At 46.1% G+C, this 15,725-nt stretch overlaps 1 protein-coding gene across 1 annotated transcript; it reads right to left on the bottom strand.

The window, feature by feature from the left end:
• Positions 1 to 10,844: 10,844 nt before the first annotated feature.
• Positions 10,845 to 14,054, bottom strand: Pla2g2a (phospholipase A2, group IIA (platelets, synovial fluid)). The gene is made up of 5 exons (XM_013035698.1): positions 14,020 to 14,054; positions 13,326 to 13,375; positions 13,006 to 13,150; positions 12,647 to 12,756; positions 10,845 to 11,228 (listed from the first exon to the last, which is right to left on the bottom strand). The coding sequence occupies exons 1-5, from the start codon at positions 14,037 to 14,039 to the stop codon at positions 11,086 to 11,088; spliced, it is 468 nt and encodes a 155-aa protein (XP_012891152.1). The 5' UTR covers positions 14,040 to 14,054; the 3' UTR covers positions 10,845 to 11,085.
• Between the last annotated feature and the right edge of the window lie 1,671 nt (positions 14,055 to 15,725).

The following is a 15,725-nucleotide window of genomic DNA, read 5'->3' as shown; positions in this document are numbered from 1 at the left end:
GGATCATGGTTCAAAGCCAGCCCAAGCAGGAAAGTCTGTGAGATATTTATCTCCAATAAACCACAAGAAAACTGAAAGTGGTACTGTGGCTCATGTGGTGGAATGCTAGCCTTGAGCTGAAGAGCTGAAGAGCTGAAAGACAGCGCCCAGATCTCAAGACCCATGACCAACAAAAAAATAAAAAAGAAGAAAGAAAAAGAAAAATGTTTAATTAGCCTAGTTTATCTCATCTTGATAGGATTTAAAACAAAAGAAATAAAGCAACACCAGGCTTTCTGTATTGTGTTGATCTGTAGGCAAGCGGAGGAAAGGAGGCAATGGCTGTAGGGAAGGGCAGGGCCTAACTCCAGGATATAGGAAGCACTCTCTAGGAACAAAATTTCCCAAAGTCCCAGGAACTGTGTGTTCCTGCACTATCTGCTAGCAAAGACTGATCAGCGAGTGTCTGCCACCAGACAAGCTTTGGCCAAGTGTAGCTTCAACCAATAGCAAGGCCTACAGATCACATTCCAGGGACTAAATGCACCGACAAAGAGGTCAATCCAGCTTGCAAGAATCCTAAGCAGGCTGCAAGGAATGTTGGCCAAGTTCTGAGATCACCAGAACTGGACTGGTCAGTCACCTGTGCCCTCAAGGTTCTAGATCAGAAGTTAGGCTATAGAGCTGGGCGCCGGTGGCTCACGCCTATAATCTTAGCTTACTCAGGAGGCTGAGATCTGAGGATCATGGTTCAAAGCCGGCCCAGGCAGGAAAAGTCTGTGAGACTCTTATCTCCTATAAACCACTAGAAAACTGGAAGTGGTGCTGTAGCTCAAGCGGTAGAGTGCTTGCTTTGAGCTAAAGAGCTGATAGCACCGACATCCAGAGTTCAAGCCCCACAACTGACTTAAAAAAAAAAAAAAAAAAAAGAAGTTAGGCTCTAGCCCTTACTGATTTGCTGGGTGGAGGCCCTGTTGAGTTGGCCAGGCAGGAACAAAATACTAAGATCCAGGCAAAATGAGGAAAGATGAGCAGAGTGTGGGGAATGCTGGCATACGGAAATAGGGGCCAACCAAGATTGCAAAATCTTCATGTGCCTGTAAAATCCAAACCATAAACCAAGGAGGAAATTAAAGTAGGCAAAGTTACCCTTCCCAGCAAAGGGACTGCCCAGCAACCAGTTGCTAGAAAAGTAGCCCAGTGAGGCTGTTGCTGGAATGTGGGCTTGGGGCAGAGTAGGTGGGGCTATCTGAATAGATCACAGAAAGTCTGTAAGGGACTTAAAAAATAATACAGAAGTGCAGTAACAGAATGTAATGATTTCTGCACAACTAGAAAGGAACTGTCCACCTGGTCAGAAGTTGTTGATAGTCCCTGGGACTTTTTGTATGTCTACTGATGCTTGGCCCCTATTTCCTCATGCCAGCATTCCCCATACACTTTCAGCAGCTGGTATGAAACCCAGGGTCTCCCTTCTCTTGGCATCTGAATTTCTTTCTGGCAGTAGCCTGGTTTGGGTCACCAGCAATATATCCTCTCTTTAAAAAAATGAACTAGGTTGTTTAATCAGTTGCTGATCAAAACTCTCATTGTGTCTACTATTGAGTTTTGCCTTTACACATTTGATCTTCTGTAGCAATTACAGTCAGGCCCACAGTGGGACAGATGACTCTTACAAATTTATCAGATTTACCCTTGATTCTTAGTAAGTTCCAGGCAAGCCCTGCTTAAAACTATTTCTATTGATCTCCTTGTTGCTTCAGTTGGAAATGAAGTGGTTATTGGCAAACACTCATTTGATCTGTTATTCACCCCCCTCTAATGCTGGAATTCAGACAACTGGGACATGTCATCCCAGCAATAAGCACAATTGCCAACTGGCCAGACACTGGTGGCACACACTTGTAATCCTAGCTACTCAGGAGGCTGAGATTTGAGGATTGCAGTTTGAAACCATTCCAGGCAGAAGAGTCCCTGTGAGACTCTAATCTTCAGTTAAGAACCAGTCAAGAACCAGAAGTAGTGCTATGACTCAAAGTGGTAGAGTGCTAGCCTTGAGCAAAAGAACCAGGTCCTGAGTTCAAGCCCCATGACTGAAAAAAAAAGCCTAGTGGACATTATCCAGCAAGAAGACACCCCCCCCCCAGACAAAGCTTGTCCTGATGATGAGGGGTCATTGAGAGGCAGTTGGAAGAAACTGCTCAGATAAGGGGATGGTTTCAGTTCCTGAATGGAATCACTTGTGCTTGTCTCTTCAAAAGTAATCAAGAGCTGGAAGGACATCAGAAAAATGGTTCATAAGCATGCCTGTCTAATGCCCATACCTGTCTACTTTGTAACTGGGCAGGAATTTACACCCTTGCCTCTCAATCACTTATTAGAAGGGGTAGTAAAATACTAGGGTTGTTAAATGTGGGATAGTTTAAAATAACAAAAATTGCAGCACCCTGTATCTGCTCAAGGCCCTAATTAGCAATAAATTTTGATCCAGCCACATGAATTCATATACTCAGGAAAGGAGAGTAAGGCTAGAGTATTTGTGAATCTAAACACTCTTCTGGACACTTGGCCATTTGGACCTACTAGACCTCATACACTCATGTAAAGAGACTTAATATCTACAGATTCTAAATATGCTTACTTGGTATTAAATGCCCATGCAGACATTTTATAAAGAAAAGTTTGTTGGCTGATGAAAACTTCCCAGTAAGGTATGGACTTTTGATCATGTCCTTATTGCTAGCTATCTGGAAACCTTCACAGGAAACTGTTTGGCTGTGTGAGGGTCAGCAAAAATCGAGTTTCCCAGTCAGATAGGAATTTTTTTTTGGGGGGGGGTCCGGTCATGGGGCCTGAACTCTGGGCCTGGGCGCTGTCCCTCTCTGGCTTTCTTTCTTTTTGCTTATGTGGTGCTGGGGAATTGAACCCAGGGCCTCAGGCATGCGAGGCAAGCACTCTACCACTGAGCTACCTTCCCAGCCCCTGGGAAAATGTTTTTGTAAAGCAGAATGCTAAACAGGCTGGACTGCTGTAGTCCAAGGAGAAATCTGTGCGGTTGTTAAAAGTTAACTGTTGTATATAACTCTACTTTTAATTTAATTTAATTTAATTTTTGGGTCTGGTCGTGGGGCCTGAACTCTGGGCCTGGGCGCTGTCCTTCAGCTCTTCAGCTCAAGGCTAGCGCTCTACCACTTGAGTCACAGCGCCACTTCCGGCTTTTTTCTTTTTGCTTATGTGGTGCTGAGGAATCGAACCCAGGGCCTCAGGCATGCAAGGCAAGCGCTCTACCACTGAGCCAGCTTCCCAGCCCTACTTTTAATTTTAATGAGCTCCTTACCTAAGAGTTTTTCTTTTTGGTACTAATAATCTGGAAGATATTGATTTGCTGTTCTTTATATTGTTTCTGTGGCTTGTCATCCTCACTAATTTCTCATATGGCTTCCTTTCCAGTCTGGAGTAAAAAAATAGTGCCCTAATGGTATCTGGTCCTGGCAATCTGACAACTGAATTTCCCATGCCACCCCTTGGTAAGATAGGACAAGGCTTCAGGTCTCTGGCTAGGAAAGGTCAGTGCCATTACTCAGCTTGAAGTAGTTACAGAAGATGGATCTTCACCCATCAACTCTCCTTAAGATCAAGAGACCAGTCTTTTTTTTTTGAAAAAAACAGTGTTAACCAGTATAGACCCTCTTGAGTGTGGAAACTGTACTCATGAGAGAAGGTCACAGGCCCAGGCCTTCTATGTCTTGCCTAATTTGAGGAAATCTGGTTACCAAATGTTATTGCCTTTGTACGTTGTCCTGGGCATCAAAATGGGAATTCTGTAGTGTTAAAGGAAATTGTACAGCCGCTGCCACTGCCTGAGAAGCGGGTAGAAAACCAATGGGGCACCTAAATATTTTATTGACTGTTCCCAGCCCCAGCCTGCTGTCAAAGCCAGCATACGCAAGAGGAAGCTCTCCAGGAGAGCACTGGGAGGTAGCTTCACTGAAGTAGGTCCCCACCTTAGGCTAACTTAATAATGCTTCCTTATTTACATTTCTGCAGAGCTTACAGGCAATTCAGCAGGTGGTGCATAAATAGGTCTGAGATAAATTGTCTTTGCCCAGCTCAAATCTAGCCCATTCCTTCCAACCTGGAGATTCCATTTGGGCTAAGAAGTTCATCAAAGACAGCCTCATTGCCACCTGGAAGGGGCCCTACACCATCATCCTGACCACCGCCCACTGTGGTGAGAGTAGATGATCTCCTTGCCTGGCCTTCATCACTCACAGCTAAAACCTGCTGATTTGGGATGGGAGGCACATGCCACCATGCCTTGTGTCTCCCGAAGCTCCTCAAGGTCACCATGGTGTCCCACTTCAACTCTCTATTAGCGTTGATCTTGTTTGTTGGGAATTTTGCTCCTTCTTTACTCTGCTACTCTTCCTTTTTTTTTTTTTTCTGGTCATTAGGCCTGAACTCTGGGCCTGGGCACTGTCCCTGAGCTCTTCAGCTCAAGGCTAGAGCTCTACCACTTGAGCCACAGCACCACTTCCAGCTTTTTTGGTTTATATGGTGCTGAAGAATCAAACCCAGGGCCTCATGCATGTAAGCTGAGCACTCTACCACTGAGCCACCTTCCCAGCCCCTTTACTCTGCTACTCTTGAGGCTCAGTTTTCTAAAAGTATTTGAAACTGCAAGTTTTTTGGAGACGTGTGTCTGCCTGTCCCAGCCAGTCCCTGGCTGTCTAATTAAAGACTCCTAATCTGACCTCTCAAAATGCTCTAGAGGAGAGACAGAGACACACAGCAACTTGGTTTTTAGGGGTATTTACATGGTAAAGGCAGGAGGTCTGACTTTGAAGTTATGCACAGATAAGTGTTTTATCTTTGCTCCAATCACTCCTGGTGTTACTTTCTGAGTTTCTGGATGTTTTGGGCATTCTTTCCAGATAAGAATGCATCCTAGCTGGGCACCGGTGGCTCATGCCTATAATCCTAGCTACTCAGGAGGCTGAGATCTGAGGATTGCAGTTCAAAGCCAGCCCAGGCAGGAAAAGTCCGTGAAACTCTTATCTCCAATAAACCACCAGAAAACCGGAAGTGACTCTGTAGCTAAAGTGGTAGAATGCTAGCCTTGAGCTGAAAAGCTGAGGACAGCGCTCAGGCCCAGAGTTCAAGCCCCACAACTGAAAAAAAAATGCATCTTGTCATAAAACAGATTCTTATCCTTGAGCTAAGGAAGGGTCCTGTTGCCTGCATTTTGAGTAGGAGGTTAAGTTTTGGGGGGAACATTTCTCTCAGAAAAGCATACATCCTGCCAGACAAATGTTAGTTCTTGGGGTAGGAAATGCATCTCTCAGAAAGGAATGCATCCCGTTCTCTCTCCCTGAAGCAAAGATAGTGCTTTTGTGTTTCTAAACAACATGTTTCTGAGTTACCTTCACCAGGCCTCATTTTCGTCAATTTATCCTGCATCATATTCCCCTAAAAGACTTTGGTCCCTTAATCTTAAAGGTAGTAGATGATATCGCCTCTATTTCCGTAAGCTTACCACACCTCATTTTCGCTAGCATGCCCTCCATCTCAGGTCCTCAGTCCGTCCTACAAAACCAGTTGATCTGGCTAGGCCTACCTGCAACTGGCCTTCATCCCTGGTTGTTCCTCCCACTTCACTTCTTAGAGCCTCCTGTCACCCCTAAGCCCCAGCTGCATCAAAAGAATGCTGTCTAATGGTAACCGTTACAATCAGAAAATCCCACCCTGGCTGTGTGCCATCTTTAGCATTCAGCTGCATATGCAGAGGACTTCCCATACTTCTTACCCCTGCTGATAATAAACTCCTTTTGCTGTACATGACTGTGTCCATATGCTCTTCTGGGTCTTCAATTTTCCCCTAGTCCATCCTGCTTCACTTAGGCTATTTAAGTTTCCAATGTCCTAGTTCTCTATATTGATATATAATACTTTTCCTTTGGGGTATCAGAATCAATAGTCTTTCTGGTATGATTCACCGAAGGAGCTTTCCTTTACAGGGAAATTTTTCATCAGTAGTCACAGCCAATATTTGATTTTGGTTTTCAGCAAGTAAGTGGAACCTGTTTCCCTGCCAGCAACTTATTTCTCTTAATTTTTCCCCTTCTTTTGGGTTTTTGAAAAGCACAAAGGCCAAATTTGGTAATTCCTTAGTGGATTCTGGGGACTATCTTCAATCTTTATAGCTGATGATTGATGGCTGGTGCTGACTATCTAATGAATGACATCTTTCTATTGAATCTGGGCTCATAGTGTATCTTTCAGGATATTTGTTAGCTAGACTAGAAATACCTTAGGACTTTCATCCTTTCCCTGAGTGATATCCCTTAATCTAGCACAGTGAGAGTTTGTGTGTAGAACACACAGCCTTGTGTATATCATGTTTTAATTCAATCTTGGCATTTCTGACTCAGCAGCTTCAACTTTGTTCATCATTGGGAATAGTGAAGAAACTACTTTTCATCACCCAGTCTTTGGAGGCTCAGCTGCCTCTAATGGTAACCTCTGCCAGATATTATGAGTCACAACTGTAGTCCTCCAAAGTAATGGCCACCAAACCCAAGCCTCTGCTGGGAGCCCCGGCAGGAAGTCCCAAGCCTTCTTCATGAGTACAGAAAGGCTTCCAGAACGTCTACAGTGTAAGCTGACGGTGTCACTTCCTGTCATTTGTGATTCTCTGCAGGGTCCATTCAGGCACTTCCTTCTCCTCAGCCATCTCTTATGACTGGCTTACACCCAAATGCTATGGTAAAATGTACCATGAGTCCCGAGCCATTACTGATTTTTATTCCCAGATACCCCAGGGGGTATGTGTATGGAGGTGTTCAGTCTCAATAACAGGCTTGCTCTCTGATGGTGTTAAACAGGAATTTGATTGCAAGATACAGAGAAGCCACATTTGTTAGACAGCCAGGAACTGCAGGTGGATATCCCTCTCCAAAAAATAAATGCAACCTTGAATATACTTAATACAGTTAGGAAAATGAGCCACATTGGTAGCAGAGTAAAGAAAGAACAGAAAAACAATCTCAACAGACCAGATCAATTCTAATGAAACTGGAAATGGGACACCATGGTGACCTGAGGAGAGTCAGGAGACATGAGGCATGGTGCAAAATGGCGGCGGAGCTGGTCAGGGCCTAAATAGGGTCATGATCGGGGGCAGGGCCACAGGGAGCTGGAGAGTTCAAAGAGGCTCTCAAGTTTATGATATAGGTTGGGCAGGTCCAGTTACCTATTGTCTGAGTCCCCATCCTCACCCATCCATGCCCATCACCTGGGGGTGGAACTTCACCTTCATCTCCCAAGAAGCCAAGACCCAATTCCCTATTTGTCCACCATATTGCCAAGATGGTGCCTGTTAGATACAGTATCCTTATTTCAATGGCAACTCCCTATTCTGGATACAGAGAGACATGGATGCTTTTCTTCTCCAAGGCTAGTCTCTCACACAGGATGGTCACTGCTTTACAGTTCCCTCAACTGAAAGGAAGGCTTGCAGCTTGTGTGGGCTTCCTGTAGGTAGAATTGGTAGTCTGATTATATATCCCTTGTATTGCAGTCTTCAGTTCCTTCCCCTTCCCTGCCCCGATACTCAAAAGAGCAGAGCGCAGAGGCTCAATGTGGAACTCCTTCTCCCTGCTTTTCTTCTGGTGGGATAGTTTCTTTTTTCTTGTTTTTCTTTTTCTTTTTCTTTTTTTTTTTTAGAGGGGGTATCTGGTTGTGGGGCCTGAACTCTGGGCCTGGGCGCTGTCCCTCAGCTCTTCAGCTCAAGGCTAGCGCTCTACCACTTGAGCCACAGCAACCACTTCCAGGTTTTTTTTTTCTGCTTATGTGGTGCTGAGGAATTGAACCCAAGGTCTCCTGCATGCAAGGCAAGCGCTCTACCACTGAGCCACCTTCCCAGCCCCATTTGGGATAGTTTCTATGAAACTATCTGCCTTCTATTTTGGTGAAACATGTTTAGATTTTTTAAAAAGTTATTTGTAGTTTTTCTTTTTTTTTTATCCCCATATCCCACGTGGAAGAGGCACAATATGTAAGCCAGGTAGAGATCTTTTATTATTGTACAAAATTCTGATTAAGGCCTAAAAGTGGTTTAAGAAGGCAGGAGTTGGAGGTGTGGCTCAAATCATAGAATGCTAATCAATAAGTGAAAGCAAGCATCAGATACTGAATTTGAGTCCTGGTCTCAAACAACAACAACAACAACAACAAGGCAGAATATGTACACATCTGTAATCCAGATGCACAGGTAGAAGGGTTATGGTCCAGGGCTGACCTGGCAAAATAGAAGACTCTATTTGAAAAGATAACTAAAGTAAAAAGGCTAGTGGTGTGGCTTAAGTGGTGGAGTGCTTTCTTAATAAGCATGAGGTCCTGAGTTCATACTCCAGTATTGGGGAAAAAAAGAGGCAGAATAACTTAATCTTCCTCAGCACTTACATATGTCATGCAAACATAAATTCCTGCTTCCAGGAAAGAGGACTCTCAGGAGTGTGTGCTGCCATGAGGCTCCTGTAAGTTGCAATATCAGTATTTGGAAATTAAAATAATCCTTTCCTCTACTGGCTGAAATTCTGTTTTTTAAAGAAAACTTGGCAGAGCTTTATTAAGTAAACAAGCAAGAAAACAGACAAACAGACAAAAAGCAGATAAACAGAAGAGCAGGGGCACACTCTAGCAGAGGGTGGTGCTCTCATAGAGACACAAAGACACAGACACAGACACACACAAGGAGACACCCAGAGAGACACACACAGCAGCTTGGGCTGTTGGTTATTTATGGGGTAACGTCAGGGGTCTGGCTTTAAGTTGTGAAAAGCTAGGTGCTTTGTCTTTGCTTTAACTACACGTGGTGTTTTTCTTTCTGAGTTTTCAGTTCAGAATGCATCCTGCCATAGAACAGATCCTTTTCCTTGAAACAAGGAGATGGAGATGCCCTGCTCTGTTGGCTGACATTCTTTAAGATAATTTAGCTGGACACTGGTGGCTCACATCTGTAACTCTAGCTCTTCAGGAGGCTGAGAGCTCAAGATGAGGTTCAAAGCTTCTAAAAGACCCTTCCCTCCATTTAACCAGCAAAAAGCCAGAAGTGGAGCTGTTGTTCAAGTGGTAAGGCACCAGCCTCGACTGAAAAAACCTAGTGAAAGCTTGAGGCTCTCAATTCAAGCCCCAATATCAACACCCTCCAAACAACAATAATAAACCCCTTTTAACCATTTAAGTGAAATGTCCACTTTAATTTATATTTATCGTAAGACCTGCAGAGTCAAATAGGCAGAGGGAAAAAATAGATTAAGAAAGTCTTTCTATGCTAACTTTATCATTACAGTTTAAGAATTATCTTTTTCCATTGACAGAAAAAGAAACGTTCATGAAAACAGGCCATAATATGGCCAACTGGAACTCTTGAAGCAAAACCTTTTTTTGCATGCCTTAGAATTTTGGAATCTCAAGTTAGGTGCAGTGGCTGATACCTAGCTATAGTCCTAGCTACTTAAAGACTGAGATCTGAGGATTCTAGTTAAGATCAACCCAGGTAGAAAAGTCTGATATCCTGTGTTTCTAAAAAAAACAGCAAAAAGTTGGATTGGAAGTGTGGCTCAAGTGGTAAAGCACCAGCTGATCAAGAAAGGCTTTGAATTCAAACCCCAATATTGAGAGAGAGAGAGAGAGAGGAGAGAGAGAGAGAGAGAGTAAGAGAGTAAGAGAGAGAGAAAAGAGAAAGAGAATATTAAGGATCCCATGTTGTTAGCACTGTTTGGCCCAGCTGTCTATTTGATGACCATAGCTGGCTTGCAGAAGGCCTTTGTACAAGGCTGTGGTTGTGGCTGCTTTCTGTGACTAGTTCCTGTGTCTGACATGCATGCATCACATTCCTCTTCCATAACATCCCGCTTTTAACCAACAATGTGGTTAGCTAGGCCTTGACCAGAGTGATACCCACAGACTTCTATAGGCCCTGACAAGCCAGTTGGAGCAGTTCTGGCCCAGGGAAGGGAAGCAGATGCTTGGATTTGACTCCTAACAGGAATGGTAGCTGGGATAGGTCAGACCCAGTGTTTCACATGTAGTCTTCACTGGTTATTCTCAAGCCCAGAAGACCATGAGAGGATCTAGGCTTAGCATGGTGGTGCAGGGCAGGGTGGGGGAGGGGAGCAGTCATTTTGACTCCAGACCCTGGACCTTTTTTCTTTATTGTTATCATAAAGGTGATGTACAGAGGGGTTACAGTTATATAAGTCAGGTATGGAGTATATTTCTTTTTGGACAATGTCTCCCCTTCTCTTGTTCTCTCTTGGTTTTCCCTCTTGTCATTTATAACATAGTTCATTTTTAATGTAGTGTCTGGTGAGTGCCACTGCTGAATTTGTTCACCCTTTGTCTCTCCATTTCTGTGCCTGACTTACCCTCTCCAAGACAGACAAATGAACAAACAACACAAAAAGAAAAGAAAAACAGCAACAAAGAAAAAAAAACCCTCTGGTTTCCATTTCCTGGAGTTCATGTCAATAAATGATATGATCAGATGCACATAGGCATTGCGCCTTTGTGCTCCTCTCCTAAGAATATCCTCCTTTGGTTTCATGGCGTGTGAATGCCCAGACTCCTGTATAATGTACCATGTTCCAGTGTATATTAGACCTTGCTTCCACATATGAGAGGAAACACGTGCCATTTGTCTCTTTAGGCTTGGCTTACCAGAGCCTGGACTTTTAGCAGGAGTGTTGTATGCCACTTTGTCTCATCCGGTGTGTTATCACACTAAGAGCATGCGTACAAACACACAGATATGTTTAGATGATAAATTGTTTTATTTAGAAGAGACTCCCCTCTCCCACGAGTGTACTCCCACTGCTGAGCAGATGTCAGACATGGAGGGGAATGGTGGGAGAGGCACATGGCAGCTTAAACCAGGGGTGGTGGGGGAAGAGGCCAGTCAGACCCTTCCCAGGCTTTGGGCTATGATTCTGGGTCGGGGCAGAAGGCCTCCTGGTAACTCTGGGATGGAACAAGAGTGATCTCTGGGTACGTGGCTGGGGTAAGAAGGCAGTTGTTAGAGGAGGCTCTGCATGGAGGGGCTTCTCAGCATCGGGGTGCCTTCCCTCTGCAGAAGCGATTGGGAAAGAACTGGTACTTTATACTGTAGCTTTTCCTGTTCTGAGCAAAACAGTTCGCAGCAGCTTTGTCACATTGGCACAACTGCCTCCTGCAAGAGTCCTGATTTGCTGAAAGTCAAAACAAACAAACACTCACAGTATTTCCTGGCTCCTTGAGAGGAAGAAAGCTCAGCTCTGGCTCTACATGTTTCTACCTCATCAGAGACAAGCACCAGGTTCCAGATTCTTCTGGCTGATTAGATCCATATTCCTGCTTTTGGGTTGCTAGTTCCATGTCACAAAGCCACCAAAATGGGACTGTCAGAGGTCTTCTAGCCACCATGCTTTTGCAATACCCTTTTTTCCTTCCTTCCTTCCTTCCTTCCTTCTTTCCTTCCTTCCTTCCCTTCCCTTCCCTTCCTCTCTTTCCTTCCCTTCCTCTCTTTCTTTCCTTCCTTCTTTCTTTCCTTTCTCTGTCCCTCCCCTTCTCCCTCCCTCCTTCCTTCCTCCTTTCCTCCCTCCCCTTCCTCCCTCTCTTCCTCCCTCCTCCCTCTATCTCTCCTCCTCTCAGTCCAGAGCAGCTGTCAGTCAACATCATGATGGCCTTGGCCAAACAGGTCATTCATCATGTATCATCCCTCTTTTGTGTCCATTTGGCTTCATACAGTCCATTCCTAGAGTTCTGTTGGGTCTTTTTGCTTCCTTTCAGGGCCTTTAGCCATCCAATGAATGAGCAAACACCGCTAACTATCTCAGGGCAGATCATCCTCTGAGCTGCCCATTCATATATCCACTTGTATACTAGCCACTCACTGGACATTCTGGAGGAGCCTGAGCCTATACCTGCTCCAATGAGACCTACTCCCACTCTCTACCAGAACCTCTCCTGTGTTCTTTCCCTCCCTGTACCAACCACACCTCACAGGTCACAGACAGGAACTCATTATCTCCATGTCTCCACAGGGCAGTCACCTTGCTCTGTAGATTCTCCTCCTGCACCTCTGAATTTCACCCCACCCCTTCCATTCAGACACCTTTGTTTATGCCAAGCTGCTGCTCTCTCTCGCCAGCATTGTGGCAGTAACTGCTCTCTTCTATTCTGTCCCTGCCCCACACCAATCTGCCATTCCTTTGTTAGACTGCTCCTATTGCTTTAGGTCAAAATCCAGACACTGGCCAGGAAGACCTGGTTTGATCTGATCCTTCCTTGTCCCCAACCCCAATTCCTCCTCACATCTCCTCTGGGTCTTCAGTCCCCCAGGGTACCTGTTCTTTTCTGGACATGTTCCTGGTCTCCTCTTCCCTGTTTCTACCTTTTTCTTGACCCAGCTTAAATGTCAAGCTCTGCAGGAGGCATCGGGCATTTAGCTACGTTTTGTCTTTTCGTTTACTTCCTATTGGACCTTTTCCCACCTGATTCCTCATTTCCCTGCTTAAAGTTGACATTGACTTCTCAAGTGTGCTGGTGCCGGCACACATCCCTTCATGCTAAACACTCAGAAAAACTTCTAAGGGAAACTCGGTGCTGTCACAGGGCTCTTTCTTACCAGAACAGGTGATCTGGCCCCCTCGGTAGGTAAACTTGTAGCCTAGAAGTTTCGTTCCACATCCACGTTTCTTCAGACGGCTGTAGCAACAGTCGTGGGTGGCACAGCACCTGGTGGAAGGATGTCCGGTTGGCATTGTCTTCTCACCCAGGATAATGGCACATGGAGCCCCGAGATCCATCATCTCCACTACCCTCAACCCTGGGCAGAGCCCCAATGACTCTAGGGTAGTCTAGGGCAGAGTCTGTATCACACAGAACACTTTTCTAGCTGGGATCTGGCAGGTCCCAGGCCTGCTGGGTCCAGAACTGAGTGGAGGAAAAGGAGAGTTGAAGGGAAGGAAGGGGAATAGAACTCACCTGTCTGTTGCGTCTTTGGGGGTCCCTTTGCCACCCCAGCCGCAGTGGCAACCATAGGCTCCATAACTGATGTCAGCTCTCTTTCCTGTCTTGAACAGGATCATCCTCTGGAAATCTACGAGACTCCCGTGGGCCTGCAGGAAGCCTGGAAGCACATTGAGAAATGGCGTGGTCACGGTGCGTCCACTCTGCTGTCCTTTCCCCCTGACTCACTCTGTTATTCTTCCACTCCTTCACCCCCACACACAGGGCTGCTGCAGTGGAGGGAAACTGAGGCATGGGTGCCTACTTCTGAGCTCAGAATGCAAGTCAGCTCTTACCAAAGGCCACGAGCATGGCTAGCAGCAGGAGGGTCTTCATGGTGATGGCTCTGTGGGGGACAAGTATGGAAGAATTGGCCTGGAATCTTCTTTCTCCCCTCTCTTCCCCAGTCATCTTATCTTCTGCCCAGTCCTTGCTCTGTTGCCCAACTAGACAATCCTGAGGCTAACAGACGCGCTTCTGTATCAAGGGTACATCCTGAGGAGCACGTCTGTCACACAGAATGCACACGGGGTGACCTCACTCATCAACTCCTGACCCTTCCAGCTCTGTGGAGCGGCTTTGCATACATGCAGCCCCAGAACCACGGGGACCCCACAGGATGCCCTAATGAGACTTCCTCCTCTCTCCTCATCTGACCGGGAGCTCCTATGAGGCTGGAAGCAGATTCATGCCTGGGAGCATGCCTGGGAGGGTCCTGAGCTCAGAGGGTGTGTCTTCCCACGAAGATACTTCCTTCATCTTGGAACCCACACTAGATTCAGGGCTTGGGGATTTCATCCATGGCTCTCACTCCCCCCGAATTTTCCTCCTGAAGTAAAACTAAGATTCAGGCTTCCCAACCCCATGTGCATGGCCGCTCTCCCCCACATACACGCTCACATGCACACACACACACACACACACACACACACACACACACACACACCCCTAGTTGAAGGCAGCAAAGGGCAGTGATTTCTGGGTTTCTACCTTTCAGAGGATGCTGGCATAAACACTTCCTCCAGTGACTTATTTTTCTTGAACTCGGACTGCCCTTAAATAGCTTCTTCCCCTGAAAGTTTAGAGGTGGGTGAGGCACAGGGTGAGGTATTGCGGGGTGTGGCAGATGATCAAACTCCAAGATTTGCATGCCCAATGCTCCTGCCCCCTCCTCCTTCAGCAGGAAAAAAGAAAAGCATTGAAGATTGGAAAACCTTTCCTGCCATGCATGAATTTACCAGAATCCATTTCGAGTTCCCAGCTCCCCACTGAGGGGATTTCCACAAGGAGTACTGGTGTGGCTGCCAGTCGGTTCCCTCCCTGCAGCCCCTTTCCAGGGTGGACAGGCCCTTCCATTCTCTTTTTTGGGGGGGGAGGGGTCCAGTCGTGGGGCCTGAAGTCTGGGCCTGGGCGCTGTCCCTCAGCTCTTCAGCTCAAGGCTAGCGCTCTACCACTTGAACCACAGCATCACTTCCGGCTTTTTTTCTTTTTGCTTATGTGGTGCTGGGGAATTGAACCCAGAGCCTCTTGCATGCAAGGCAAATGCTCTACCACTGAGCTACCTTCCCAGCCCCCAGACCCTTCTATTCTTGAAGCCAATAGGATGGTTTACTGTGCAAGGAGCGCTCCTTCCTTCTGTTCAATGCAGCACTGGAAAATAAGAAAGAGGACCTTTGGTGTGATTCATTGCACCAGTTATTCATTTGCAGCAACTACAGACTCACGCTAAAGCTCTAGGACCTGTGCAAATAGATCATGGGAGGTGATGCAGATTGTATCCCGAATCCTGCCCTTAGGGACCCCACAGAGGTGAATGGGTAGAATCTCTTTCCACCTAACTGGGCCCAGAGCCTCCATCTTCTCCTCTTTCTCCATCATTCTCTTCCTCTCTCATCCCATTTGAGTCTTCAAAGTCTCACCAAATGCTGCCTCCCCCCCTAGGCTTGGTTCTTGACTGTTTAGAGACAGTCCTCTTAATGCTCCAGGGATCATTAGCGCATTAACGTTTTCAAGGACATGGTGACTTTAGTTCCTAAAGTAAACATCTTTATTTTTTCCCCCTGTTCTCCAATCTGTGTGAAGAACTTGGCTTGTGTGGACCTAAGGAAGCCACCCCCACCACTAGCCTTTAATATATCACTACAAACTAGGCACTGGTGGCTTATGCCTGTAATCCTAGCTGCTCAGGAGGCTGACATCTAAGGATCCTGGTTCAAAGCCTGCCCAGACAGGAAAGTCTGAGACTCTTATCCCCAATTAAACATCAAAAAGCTGGGAGTAGGGGCTGGGAAGGTGGCTCAGTGGTAGAGTGCTTGCCTTGCATGCATGAAGCCCTGGGTTCGATTCCTCAGCACCACATAAACAGAAAAAGCCAGAAGTGGTGCTGTGGCTTAAGTGGTAGAGTGCTACCCTTGAGCTGAAGAGCTGAGGGACAGCACCCACGCCCAGACTTCAGGCCCCACAACCAAAAAAAATGCTGGAAGTGGAGCTATGGTTGAAGTGGTGAAGTACTAGTCTTCAGGGAGAATGTCCAGGCTGTAAGTTCAAGCCCTAGGATTGACATCACACATACTCAAAAAGTATACCACGAGAGTAGAGGCCCATAGTCTTCTCATCTGGGCACCTGGCTTGCTCTCTACCCCTCCCAGGTGTGTTTTCCTGATAGGGCTTCACACAGGAGCATTGGTGGGAAGGGT

This window comes from Dipodomys ordii, unplaced genomic scaffold (genome assembly GCF_000151885.1).
Source record: "Dipodomys ordii isolate 6190 unplaced genomic scaffold, Dord_2.0 Scaffold6, whole genome shotgun sequence".
In the NCBI taxonomy this organism is placed as follows: Eukaryota; Metazoa; Chordata; class Mammalia; order Rodentia; family Heteromyidae; genus Dipodomys; species Dipodomys ordii.
Note: the sequence above shows the minus strand (reverse complement) of the source record. Positions and strands in the feature narration are given on the sequence as shown.

Bases quoted from the DNA above. Each gene is read 5' to 3' on its own strand.
- Pla2g2a (XM_013035698.1), bottom strand. From the start codon at position 14,039: ATGCCAGCATCCTCTGAAAG. The intron at 13,376-14,019 runs GTAGAAACCCAG...TGTCCCCCACAG, and splicing joins ATGCCAGCATCCTCTGAAAG to AGCCATCACCATGAAGACCC. The intron at 12,757-13,005 runs GTGAGTTCTATT...TCCTTCCACCAG, and splicing joins CCCAAAGACGCAACAGACAG to GTGCTGTGCCACCCACGACT.